This window comes from Triturus cristatus, chromosome 7 (genome assembly GCF_964204655.1).
Source record: "Triturus cristatus chromosome 7, aTriCri1.1, whole genome shotgun sequence".
Lineage (NCBI taxonomy): Eukaryota > Metazoa > Chordata > Amphibia > Caudata > Salamandridae > Triturus > Triturus cristatus.
Genome location: NC_140590.1, coordinates 1,482,775,525 through 1,482,788,960, shown reverse-complemented (window position 1 = coordinate 1,482,788,960; position 13,436 = coordinate 1,482,775,525). Strand labels below are relative to the sequence as shown.

The window sequence follows — 13,436 nt, the reverse complement described above, 5'->3', positions numbered from 1 at the left end:
CAGCTCCGCCACCATGGATGCGCCGCATTTACAATGCAGCGCACCATGGGGCAAAAACGGCACAGATGCGTGACGCATCGGTGCCGTAAAAGTAGCGCATTGCTGGAGTTGCGTCGCAAGCGCGACGCAGCTCCAGCAATGTTCTGGGGGGCCCTATCTTGTTAATGCTGCGTCAATCCTTACGCCTGCTTCAGGCAGGCACAGGGTTTTGGCGCAGCATGGGCCTAAAATCTTGTAGATTTCACTCAGCCACTTTTAGGAGGCGTTCCTGCGCCGGAACGCCCCCCCTGCGCAGGAACGCATACATGTGGTGCAGGGCTTTACAACGTGACGCCTCTCCCAGATGCGTCACGCTGTAAGTACCCCGCACCATGACGCAGGATTTGCTCCAGCGCTGCGTCACAAAAGTGACGCAACGGTGGCGTAAATGAGGCGCAAGGGGCTTGTAAATCTGCCCCTTGGAGCTGAGGTACGTTGCTGCGACGTCACTGGGCTCCATGTCTAATCAGCACTACCTCATTCATGAAGACTTGGACCTGAGGTAGGTGCTTTGTTGTTCTTGCTTGATTCACCTGCACTAGTCTGCAGCAGTGCTGTAATGGAACTGGTTTTAGTTAGTCTAAGTAATTGCTCAGGGAGGGTGTAATTAATACCAAGTGGCAGACTGTGGCGACGTGACTTCATCCCGAGCAGAGCTGAAAATAGGAACAACCTGCACTACTTTAGCTCATTGTATTAAGTGACGCATATCATTATGTACTTAATGAGAGCCAGCTGAGAGCTGGGCTATTCCATAAATACAGTGCTCTGTGAAACTATTGTGTATATCGACTTCTGTTAGTAAATCATTTGCCCATATTAAAATATGAAACTCGCAGCTAGTCATTATTCACTTCCAAAAAACAGAACTTACTCTTAAATAGGCTATCTGTTGAGCAGACTACATAGAGTGAGTTCTGGACCAACCATGTAACCTGATAGGAAGTTTCAAATCTGACTGGCATCAGGGCTGACTAGCCGCTGTATTGTAAAATACATACAACGTCACACCCAGAACAGCTAGGCCGGTTAAACGAGTGGTTTGGTTACAGGTAATGAAGTTGGCCCTGTTTACACAAGCTGCACCTCTGTGACTTTGAGGGAGACATAGATTCGGATTCTGTCCGCCTGGGTTGCTCTGATGTTCATTACAGCAGCCAGGGGCCCACCTCATCTGGAGATCGATGGATAGTAGCAGATGACAGGTTCAGCATATCCAAGTCACATAATGCCGCAGACAGTGACCGAAGGCGCCAACCTGTGAAGGTTCTGTCTGCGGAGCCCCCCTGCTGTAGTTACAACAGAGGCCTAGTGTTGTGACTGTGAGAGAGGTAAACTCCCCCCTGCCCTGCCTACCAGATCTTCCAATCCTCAGAAATAGACTGCATGCACGGTTGGGCACACAGTTCCCTTTTATGCGGTGACGTCCCTTCTATAGTTGCTCTGGGCAGCAGCTACTTTATTGTAGACTGTCCCAGACAGCTGTCAGAAGGAATAAGGGGTGCCCCCTAAACTGTGCTATGCCTCTTTAGGGAAAAGCCTACTCCTCTCTGAAATGTACCAGCCCTGTCTCGTTGCTCTATTGGAAGGATATTTATTTACTTTTGTACACTGTACTAACAGGCGAAGCTGGGTGGGACTGGTCAATAACGAGGCAGTGCCAAAAAGGCATGTCTTTCTGTGGGCTGGTTTTTTTTTTGGGCTGTTTGTGGGCCTGATTCGGTGACGGTGTGCTTCAGAAGCAGGCTTTCTTGCCCAGTCACACCTCCTGCAGGGCAGTGCATGATTGAGAATAATCCACACACGCTCCTAATTGGCATCAGTAACAGCCAGAGGCAAACTAATGCATGACCCAAGGTTGGCATCAAAACTCTCTTCTCTTTCCAGGCAAACAATACTAACACGGCGATTGATTATTAAATCAGAGCTAAAGACAGGGCATTTATGTTGGAAATTAGTTACAGCATAGCTGTACTGATGTGTTTTTGTGAAAAGAGCACCAGAGGCTCCATAATATGTAAAGTAGTATCAGCCTGTGTCACACTTCACAGGTTTAAATTATTTTGTGCTCTAATGATGTCCTAACTACAATTCATGTATTAACCTTTTTACTTTCTCAAATTTGCTTCAAAATGCACCATTTGCCCACTCTTTTTTACAAAATTATCCCAGTGGGGAGAACCCCCAGACCCCCGAGCCCCCTTAGGACTGTTGGGCTCGCTCGCTACACTCGCTCACCACAGGGCATTCATCCCAAACGTTTATGTCTCACCACTTTCAAATGTCACCAGTCGCTACTGGAAGTATCCTAGGTTCAGATGCAGGTCTAAATCCCTCTGACTCAGGCAGGAGGGTAGAAGGGTAGCAGGGCAGCAATCCAGCAATGTAGCACTCCAACAAGGCAGTAGTCCAGTGGGGTAGCAGTCCAGCAGAGTGGCAGTCCTTTCAGCATCATAGCAGTCCTTCTTCCTGGCAGACTCCCCAAAGGTCCCATAGTGTACTGTAAAGTTGGGGTCTGAGGTCCAAAATTCATACCAGATGCCTCCTTTGAAGTAGGAGAAACTTTTAGAGGTTTCCCTTGGAAGTGCACAGGTTTCCTACCTCCCCTGCCCTTGCCCCAGAGTAACAACAGGTGATATGCAGCCCTTTGTGTTGAGGCAAGACACATCCTATACAAGTGTAAGTAGGGCTGTGCCCAGCTCTGCTCTCACATCTTGCCAGTGATGACCCATTCAGGCACACCTAAATTTTCTATTGTGTGTGGCTGTCTAGGAGTAATACACAAAGCACAACTGTTATCGACCCCCAGTGTTGTAACCCAGAGGTAGGCTGTTGGCACTAAATGGCTAATGTGGGAAAATGGCAACTTTCTAAAAGTGGCATTTTCAATTGTAATTTAAAGTCTGACTTCACCATAAGAGATGATGTTTACATTACAATTCCAAAGACACCACGCATGAATTGGTACCTGTTCCCATTTTGAAGTTACAGCGTATTAAAAGCAATTAGGTAGTTCCAATTTTATCCTGTGGGAGAGGTAGGCCTTGCAGTAGTGAAAAATGAATTTAAGAGTATTTCACTACAAGGCCATGAACAGCTTAAAAACATGCATGTCCAACTTTTTTAAATACACCACACCCTGCTCTCTGGGCTGTACAGGACCTACCCTAGGGAGTTGTTTGTATGTAATAATAAGGAAGATACGGGCCTGGCAAAAGTTTCATTTTGCCAAGTAGAGATGGCAGTTTAAAACTGCACACACATGTAATGGCAGACCAGAGACATGTTTGAAGAGTTAATTAAGAGAGTGGTGCAATCAGTACTTCATGCCCACTAGTAGCATTTAATTTGTATGCCCCAGGACCATGTTGGGCCCAGTACTAAGGACTTACAAGTTAATTAAATATCCAATTGGGTATAAGCCAATACTACCATATTCTAAGGAGAGAGCACAAGCACGTTAGCACTGGTTAGAAGTGGTAAATGTGCACACAGATCTAAGGCCAGCAAATATGAAGTTATCAAAACAGGAGGTTTGATGGCAAAATGTTAGGGGGGGAAACCACACCAAGGTTGCAATGTCTAACAACAAGTCTTTGTAAATATGGGAATGCACCACAAACCATTGGTAGATGCACGGGAATGCCCAGACTCCACTCATGGAATGCCTTTCAATGCAGCATAACACAAGGAAATGATGTGTGCGTTCGCTTTACTCTGGATTTATTAAGCTATGTAGGGTCACGCAAGGTGGATTTGTGTGGCTAAGTAACTCCCACTTAAACCCTTGCGTTAACTTGCATCGCCTTATATGACGAAATGGCAATGCAAGAGCATTATAATTCTGGCCCTGAGTGTATATGGCAATATTATGCGTAGTCAGTGCTTATTCTGACACTAAGTCATGAATCCTGCCTATCTGAACGTACATTAAGGGTCTATAATCTGTCCAAGTCAAAATTAAAATGTCTCACATAAGACATCTTTATTGACATCCATGAACTTCAGATCTTCCACAAGTACCTCTAATTTCCAATTAACTTAGTGTCAGATTGCCAATACATCATAAATTATGTTAATACTTATATCATAAAGCAATGAGGTTGGGTGCCTTGCTTCTGGTATTTATCATGTAATTTCCTGAAAAGAATAGTAAACTGATGAAGGGATCGCCATTCACATGAGGTCTCACAGAAAATATCAATACTCAAACAAATCTATCAAAAGGAAAAAAGAAAGTTAAAAAGTTCGTATTGTAAAGTTCTTATTCGAAAAGTTGCATTATTTTATTATTGTTAAAACTAGTCACATATATATACAGCTTTGTATAAAAACTGTCAAATGGCAATTTGTTTGAGGGCAGGCTAATATTCTGGTGTACCTTTTATCTCATTCCCCATGAATACCTGTGCTACCTCGGAATATTATAAAGAGGGCTTGATTGTAAATTGTACAGTGGAGGAGTGCTAAAACTACCAGATGCGAAATCACTGAGTCTGAAGTGTAATTGCTGAAAATGGGGAATAACTAGCCGGACCATGAATTATTTGTGCCTTTTCCATTGGTTATTCCCAGGGCTTTAAGTGGGCCGGGTCTCACCGGGTCTGAGCACTGGCAGTTGTTTAAAGGGGGCCTCGAAACAGGTCTCTATCGGGCTCTGTTTTGTGCCCTGGCACAGGTGGTCTGTTTTTTCCACGGACAGCAGTGACAACAGGCTCATGATGTGTGCTTCTCACACTGCTCCCTTCTCACTAGAGGAAAAGTTACAGCATGACGTCATGCCAAGTGAGCGTTGTAGGGGAAGGGAAATCCTTTAAACAGTCATTTTCTCTCTGGATTTCCCTTCTTTTTTTGAAACTCAGGATCAGCATCATTGTCGTGGTGTTGCCAGGGCTTTAAGTGGAAGCTCTTTCAATATTATATGCAAGCCATAGTTGCTACTTATTTATCTTATGCAACTAACAGCCATTGACACAGCCAATAGTCCTAACTTGTTGTATCATATAACTGGATGCAATGATAGAAACAGCAAAATACAAGTCCGGTGGCACACTATGCTAAGGACATATTTTTTGCTTATGTGTTTTTAAGACATGCCCTTAATTACATTGGCAACACCCCTTTGAGAGACCCCCCTGTTTTTCATCCCACTTAAAGCCCTGGTTATTCAGATTCCGATCCAATGTAACACCTGCTCTGGTTAGGTGCTAAATGGGAGTTGTGGGCCCGTTGTGTGTAGTCAGATGGTGGTCTGGGTTGGGGAAGGTCTTAGGGTGCAGGACGGGCTGTTGGTTATCCGGAGGGGGCAGGGGCATGTATGCTCTTACTGGTCCCAGAGAGCGGCAGTGGTCCCTCTGCCCACAGCCCCTGCCATGGCCACATGCGATTTTACAGGATATGTTTCCACTTCTGGAAAAGTCAGACTAGTCCCATGTGCTGGAGCAGGGGCAGGGCCGGCTTTAGCGCTGGTGGCGCCTGGTGCGACAATTACTTTTGGTGCCCCCACGTCCCATGACAGCCTCCTTGCATTCTCTCACTACCACCTGCAAAAGTGCCTCATATCTCTCTTATCATAAAATATTGGTACACACAGCGCCCCCATGAGGTCGCAGCGTCCCCCACCACAGGACAGTGCCCAGTGCGGTCACACCAGTCGCACTGCCCTAAAGCCAGACATTGGCAGGGGCCCAGTTGTGACTGGGTGTAGAGTATCCCAGTACAGGACGTGACTCGTAAGCAGGCCAGTGGTAGATAATTTCATAGCATGATGCTGGTATTTGGCAGAGCTAGGCTTGGATTCTGTTTTACTGTGGGACTGGGGTGCTGGTAAAATTTTGAAAAAAGGTACGACACCAAGAACATTAGGTTCTGCTGTGTTTATTTAGCAGTGTTTCTGTCTGAATAATAATGCACTTCCGCTGCTTACCAGGCAACAAATGTGCCGTCTTTTTTCTCTTTCTATCTTTGAAGGATACTGCAGCATGCACCCATATGCACGGGCCCATTTTAGCAAATATGACACATCACTATTAAAATAAATCCCTTATAAAAACTATTAGCTCCATTTAATTGCAGGGCTGCTGCAAGCTCGTGGATCACTTCCAAGAACGTGTAAAAACAAACGCTTTGCCACATATAACCCAGAGCAGGAAACAGGGTTGCGTGTGAAGCGAGCATCATCACCTGGTCAGCCAGCCTTCACTGGTGATGTGACAACATCTCTGGCACGTGGGGAAAAAACGTAGGCCTTGTCTACCTTTCATGTACTTCCTGTAGTAACCCTGTAACATGTGATAAAAATGGAAGCCAGCTACTGAAAATTCCTGATATGAGAGTCAAGGAGAAGATAATAAACGAGACAGCTCAAAGGAATTTTAACTAGTATGGCGGACACCTGGTACTCTATTTGGTTTATGGGCTAGTACATATAAGGGTGGAATCTGGAGCACCTGCCAGTTCTGGTCAACACTCCTGAAGAAGACAGGATTAGAAACCAGGGGACAGGTGGAAGGTAAAGGAAAACCATGTCAGGTGAGTGCACATCATGTTGTTTCTAGACCTGAAGAAAAAGGACAATACAATCGCAGTACAAGGATATATTGAATGAGTCAGAATTGGAAGATTAATGTTACTTGAATTTATGGAAGGGAGGAGGAAGACCCAAGGGGAAAGAAATTGGAGATGTAAGAATCTGATAATCGCCATTTTCAATAAAAAAGGCACTTTTCCAAAGAGAATCCATTGCTAGATATTGTTTAAGACAATGCAAATGGTGGGAATGTAGACTAGATTCCAGAAAATATAAACATTAGTGGTAGATGGTTTCCTTACACATGGATGAAAGATTTTACACAGTGCACATTTTCTTCTGGATTCAATATCTCATCGACATTTTTGAAGTTGTCAATGCTTTCAGAATGTTCTTGACTGTCTTATTGGTTTTGTTTGGTTGAGTTTAGGTAGTTTTATTCAGTTATTCTAGCTCTTGTTATCCTGTTGAACCATTTCAGACGTCAAATCTTTCATAAACTATTACATGGAGAACAGATCAAACATATTTTTCGAACTTGAAATATGAGCCCCATTTTGTGTTCAGGTTTTACAATGACAAAGAGTGAAGTTGGCAGATTGGAGACCGGCATTGACTTATTTTGACCTTGGGGGTGATGGCAGGTTTTGGATCATTAGATGGTGATCCTGTAATGTTCCTAAGTTGATCATTTGTAAGCCATAGCAGATCAAGGCTACAAATAAGCTTAACTCTATTTTAGAATTATATACAGATTGATTGAAGGGACTTTTCAGTAAAAAGCAAAAAAAAAACAGTTCTATTATAGCTAATACGGCACCACCAACAATTACCAATAGTATGAATTCTCACATGTGCCTTTCCTGTTGATGTATGCTTGGGGTTTGAGACAACTAGTTAATATTTCATAGGATGGTCCCTTTTTAAAACCAAATCGTTTAAACCCGACATTCACTACTAGTAAATGATAATTGTTTTACCCAATTTGCACTTCCCTCAACTATCTTGTGCAAAAGACAAATAATATATAGCAAACATCTAAAACAAATAATTTTCCATTGAAGGAGAAATGCTGTAAATTGGGAACTGATATGATCGCCGCCTAATATTTGCAACGTTTAGGCCAAAGTTGAAATGCAGCCTATTGAAGCAAAAGGCATTCATCCTGAAAAAAAGGATGTATTTATTTATTTAGCTGTTTATTGTGACCTATACAGACACAACTATACCTGGGTGCAGAAATAGGGGAAAAATGCCATCAGAGACCACTGCCCCAATCTGCTATATTCTAACCAGTCAACTGAGCAGGCATCTTTTCAGTGATTTGCAAACACCTGCAGTGATTGTTGGTATCTTATTGTCAGTGACAGTGATTTCACAGTCTGGGATCCAGTACTGATAACCTCCAGTCAACACAAGACATTCATCCCCGGCACAAGTAGGACAAGATGTTTGAAAGAATGGAGTTCTATCAGTTTGATACCAGCCGAGATAAGGAAAAGAGACCCACCACAGCCAATGTAATCATCAAAAACCATGTTAAGAATTTTAAATTTTACTCTGGCTGTGACACAAAGCGTACATAAAGGTATCTAGGAAAGAAACAGGATTATAATTTCTCATGCTACAATCAGCCGAACAGCCATGATTGTTGGTTGTTTTGCAGCATCTATCTAGAAATAAAAAGTAGTCTCTCTGTGAACTTGTTCCTAACTTCCGCAAATGTGTCTGCCATCTTGGACATCCATGTCTTCAAAAGGGGAAATGATTTTCTCTGAAATGAAGCAGTAATGATAATTTTTCATGTTCATGTGCAGAAGTAAGAGGCACGGATTTAAACAATGGTCGACTTTCGACAACCATTTAGACGTGACATGTAAACGGGCTGTGTCAGAAAATACACGATGACTACTAGCTTCATAAAGAAAATAAATTATAAGTCAGCTTATGTTTAGTCGCCACTCCCTGTCAGAGAGATTTTCTCTCCTTGTTCATTTCAATAAAACATGTGCTTCTGAGCCGTAGGCCATTATTAAGCAGTTGGGGCCAAAATAAAATATTCCGCCCATTGTCAGTGATGATTCGATTATGAATTGACTGACAGGTATGTTCGTGCTGGTGCTGCACTCAGGTATAACACCAGTTACACTGGTATTAAAATAATTACGGTAGTAAAATACATTTGCCCCTGCTATTTCGCATTGTAAATTCTAAAATGTAAATTGGGAACTAAATAATTGGCATTTACCCTACACAAATGCAGAGTAGATCTGGGTGTCCATCTTGCTCTTTAAAATGTTCACGTCCTTTTACAGAAACTGACTCTGAAAAGCCCAGGTGGGTATTTATGTGTTTATGTGTGTGTGTATTTGTGTGAGAGAGAGAGCGAGAGAGTCTTTTGTACCAATACTTCTAAGGACAGAAGGAACAATAATTAGGGCGCCCGGTTTTATGCATTTATTTTTCTAACAGTTCCGTCTGTATTTATCAATATTTATTTTTTGCTAATTTGGTCTGTATCCATATTTATTTTGGGTTTTGTGCAAAAATCAAGCTGAAATTAATATATTTCCACATTTATTTAACCAATAAATATGCATTCATGCTTGAATGCCTGCCAGGTTTCAATGCTGTGACACCAGCATAAGATATATCAATGCCCTTATATGAAAATATGCAAACTTCTTTATCAACCTTGTGTATATCTACTGCTGTTAAAGCCTCTTTACTAACATTCCTTTCTTTTTTAACCCCCTTACCTATCAATCCACAAAGCTATTGGCATGGCAGTCATGGCAGACAGTATTTAGAATTACTCAAAAAGCAACCAAATTTCTGATTTTATCCACATTTTAAAATAAATGCAGACAAGAAAATAAATGTTTTCTGTCTGTATTTATCTGCAAAAATCCGTAAAATCGGAAAACAGGGAGCCTTAACAGTAATGTATAACAATCATGCCATGATTGTAATATCCTTCAATGGTCTCACTTAGAGGTTGATGTCAAATTGGAATGAAAAACGTAGATTTTCCAATCACATTTGATAGGGACGGATACCCCCTGAGTTTCCCACATAATTTAAAGTTCAGCATTACTTGAGATTAATACGTGTGCGCGTCTTATTTGAAACCGTTTGCACGCATTATTACCGCATAGTATCGCCATTGGCACCCCTCAGTCCCCCCTCCAACAAAATACATTACCCAATAATAACACACACTCAGACTGTTTGATTCGGTACAATATGCTGCAGGTTTATTACATACACGTTATGTAATAGGTGGGTTATTTTACGGGCGATCCAAGGGCAGGCAACCAACTAGGCCGCCTGATGAGCCGGGCAGCACTGGGGGGAACCCCGCCTTTGCTGCCGTCCAAGTGATTCTCTTCCAGGATCATGTGACCGTTGGTAACTTCTACTCACGCCCCTTCCCGGGGCGGAGCGTAGCATAGCAAACCCCCGGTTGTTCAGGCCCACAACCACCCGAAGGACTAGCGGGGCGCCGACACGTCTTCCGGGACCCTCCCCTGAGGCTTCTCGGATTTGGCTCTGGCACCCCCTATGGTGCCGCGCAGAGGTACCCTTGGTACCGGCCTGCTTCCAGATCCCCCTGTAACTCCGCCTGCAACGAAAAAAGGAAATATTAGAATACTCTCACCCCCACCTGCCAACCACGCCGGGTAAGCGGTAGGGAGGGATGAGGCGTGCAAGGCGACAAGAGGACGCCGGCATCGTGGGGGAGGGCTATATAGCCTCCCCCCACGCCCAGAGGAGCCCCGGAAGTGACGCCCCTCGAGTCACTTCCGGGCAGGAAAGAGGAGGAGGACACCTGCCGGAGTCCCTTCCCCCCAGGAGGGGGGGGGGGAGGGGTGACCGGTGCCCAGGCGACACTAGGGCGCCGAACACTCTAGTGGCCCCGGCGCGGTCAGCGGCATTTTCAGCATTTTCCACCAGTTTTTCCACCACTTAAAAGCTGGAAGAGAAAACCGAGCAAAACCTCGAGCTGGCCCAACTTGCACTCTACTCACAATCAGAGCAGCACAGAAAACAAATAGAAACATCGTTGGTGTCACTTTTAGAACTGCATCAGCCTATCTAAATGAGTATCTAAGATGGCATCTCCGTGAAAATTAAACTGGGTGCAGTGGTCGGTAATTAAAATAAAAGGATCCCTGATGTCACCTCAGCAACACGGAAAATAGTTGACTTGGATTAGTCTCACTAATAAATAGTTTTCGCGGAAAAGCTGTGAATCATAATTACTATGTCTCTGACTCGAATTGCACTTTTATTAATTGGCACCTTTAAACGTTTAGTAATCCCTGCTAATTGTTTATGAGGAACAACAGGACAAGTGTAGAGCGTGTCCTTGCATGGTTTCCTAATGAACCACTGCATGCTAAAGAGCAATTTCGAAACAGTGTGTGGACCTTTGTGTTGACGTAGGGAAGTCAGCGAAAGCTGGAACATGTCACAGGTCTTCAGGCCCTAAGGGGGAGATTTACTAAAAGCTCACACAAGGCAGCTCAGCAACCAAATTTGAGGCGTTGTGTCAGAGGGCGATAGCAGGAAGCGCCATATTTACTAAGTTATGGCACTGTCCTGCCCACTTCCTAATAATGGCGCACAGTCAGGCAGTGGCGTAGCAAGGGGGTGGTGTGGTCCACTCCTAGTGGCATGAGTTTTGGGGACGGTGGCCTCACCCATAACCCCCCCCCCCCCCCCCCCGCTCTTCAATGAGCCGGCCACCACGGGCGTCAAAGGCAGAGACCGCCAGGAGTCGCAAAGTGGCTAGCTACAACATTGCAATCAGGCTGTATAAAAATAAAACCCCGCACCCACACCGTAGTGCAAAGGCGTCATTAGAAGCAGACGTTTTGTACTAGCAGGTTACCTTCCCAGTACAAAATACCATTCCTAGACAAACTTTTAAACTTTTCCCATTTTGAATGTTTGCTGTACAGTGTAGCAGATGTGCAAAGTTGAAAAAGTTTGAAGAAATAAAACAATTTCTCATTTTAACGCCTGTTTAAAAGAGGCATTAATTTTGGCCACCAAGCCCTATCTGTTATTATTAGTTGTTAGACCTGGCACCTTGGCGTGAGTTTCCCTTCCACTTTTTGATGGTGTGCCTCGACTGTTTTGCTGGTGTTGTCCGCTCAGGGCACTGCGCCACGGCTAATCCGTGCCGCAGTGCAAGTGCTCCCGAAGTAAAAGTGTACCTGTAATTGATGTCCATGATTGGTTTATTGGATTCACTGTCAGTCCCCAGTAAAGTGCACCAGGGGTGCCAGGGCTTGTGAATGCCGATGCTGCTGGTGGGCTTGCAGCGCTGGTTGCGCCACCCACGGAAGCGGCCTTGTAAAGTGTGTCTAGGGTCTGCCACCGCAGACCCTGTGCGCGGTCCGGGACCGTCGCGCTGACTGCGCAAGTGCCCCCACTTGCCAGTCCCTAAACCTTCCCTTCCTTACATATTAGCCACCCCTCTGGCAGGCCCAAGGGCAGGGTGCATTGTAGGCATAAGGTAGGACATGCCCTGATGTGTGTGGCATGTCTTAGTAGTGAATTACAGCCCTTGTCGTTTTTCACTATTGAAGGCTACCTGCTCTCCATAGGCCAGAATGGGCTGCTGGGATCACGCCAACGCTGTGACCCCAGTGGACTCGGAGAGCATGGTAGAGTGTCAAGTTTGGTATGCCTGAACTCAGAATAATAAAATACTTCTTGCAGTCAAGTTTATTTTAATATCCTGGGTTTGTAAATACTACTTTTAGAAAGTTAGTATTTACTGACCTGACCATCTCAGTCCGCCTCTGCTGTGTGTGTGTGTTCTGCCTAGCAACAGTAAGGAGCAGGGTGGGGGGATCCCCAGAGACAGGTTGGCTGCCAGGTGGTGGGTAGAGAGATTACACCTGGATGGGTGGGAGGAGTACACCTTGACTCTTGAATAGACCTGTGCTCTGCCACCACATAGCCGGCGCCACCCCCTGTGGGGCGGCTGATGTCTCTGCCCTGCTGCTGAAAGGAAAGAGCAGAGTCACCATAACAAAGTGCTCCAGAACTGGACTGAGCCAGGCCTAGGCCCCCTGGCGCTAAAGAACAAAAGAATCATGGTATAAAAGTAGGAGCCTGGCTCCTAAGAAATCAGAATCCTGTTTACCACAAAGAACCTCTGCCCGACTAGAAGGAGAAGAAGACGCCGGAGGAGCTGGCCTGCTGCTTGCCTTGCTGAGAGAGGGGAGGAAGAGACTTACTGAAAAGACTTTGCTACTTTGTGCTTGAACATTCTCCAAGGGCTTGATCTGAGCTTGCCCCCTGAACTGAACCCCAGGAACAGTGGGTTCTCTGTGCTTCTTGCTCGTCCTCCAATTCGAGCCGTGTGTGCATCCCGCTGGAAAAGAGACTGCGCCCCTCATCGCCCCTCCTAGGGCCGTGACACTCAGAAGCTCGCCTGCCTCCAACCCGTGAGAGCCCCGCTCCGTCCGGAGCCGCTCTCTGTTCCCGGGCCAGGCCGCCTGCATCCCTGTCACCGCCTGCCATTGGAGTGCGCTGAACGCGCTATCACCCCTCCTGCCGGAAGCCGTCCGACGACTGTGATCTACGCCGGGTCACCCAGCTGCACTAACCGTGCCCTGCGACCCCGCTTCGCTATCCCCGGACTTCTCAGGCCGCGCCGCCCCCGCTGTGGAGACCCTCCTGCACCGCCGTGCTAAAGGGTCGCTGGCCGCGCCTGCCTAAGTGCCCACACCTGCTGATTGAGGACCCAAGAACACTTCCCAAGCTGAGAGTCGCACCGACCTGTGCCGACTCTCCTAATCACGAAAGAAGTCCAGTATCGGGCTCGGGGCCCGCAACGCCTTATTTC

General features: G+C 45.6%; 1 protein-coding gene across 1 annotated transcript in view; it reads left to right on the top strand.

Annotated features, from left to right (window-relative positions):
* Window positions 1–6,500: 6,500 nt before the first annotated feature.
* Window positions 6,501–13,436, top strand: part of LOC146812222 (protein-glutamine gamma-glutamyltransferase E-like) — a 107,203-nt gene continuing 100,267 nt past the window's right edge. Inside the window, exon 1 of the mRNA XM_085619252.1 lies at window positions 6,501–6,570. Within this exon, the coding sequence (XP_085475378.1) occupies window positions 6,564–6,570 (7 nt within the window). The 5' untranslated portion in view covers window positions 6,501–6,563. The remainder of the gene's footprint in view (window positions 6,571–13,436) is intronic.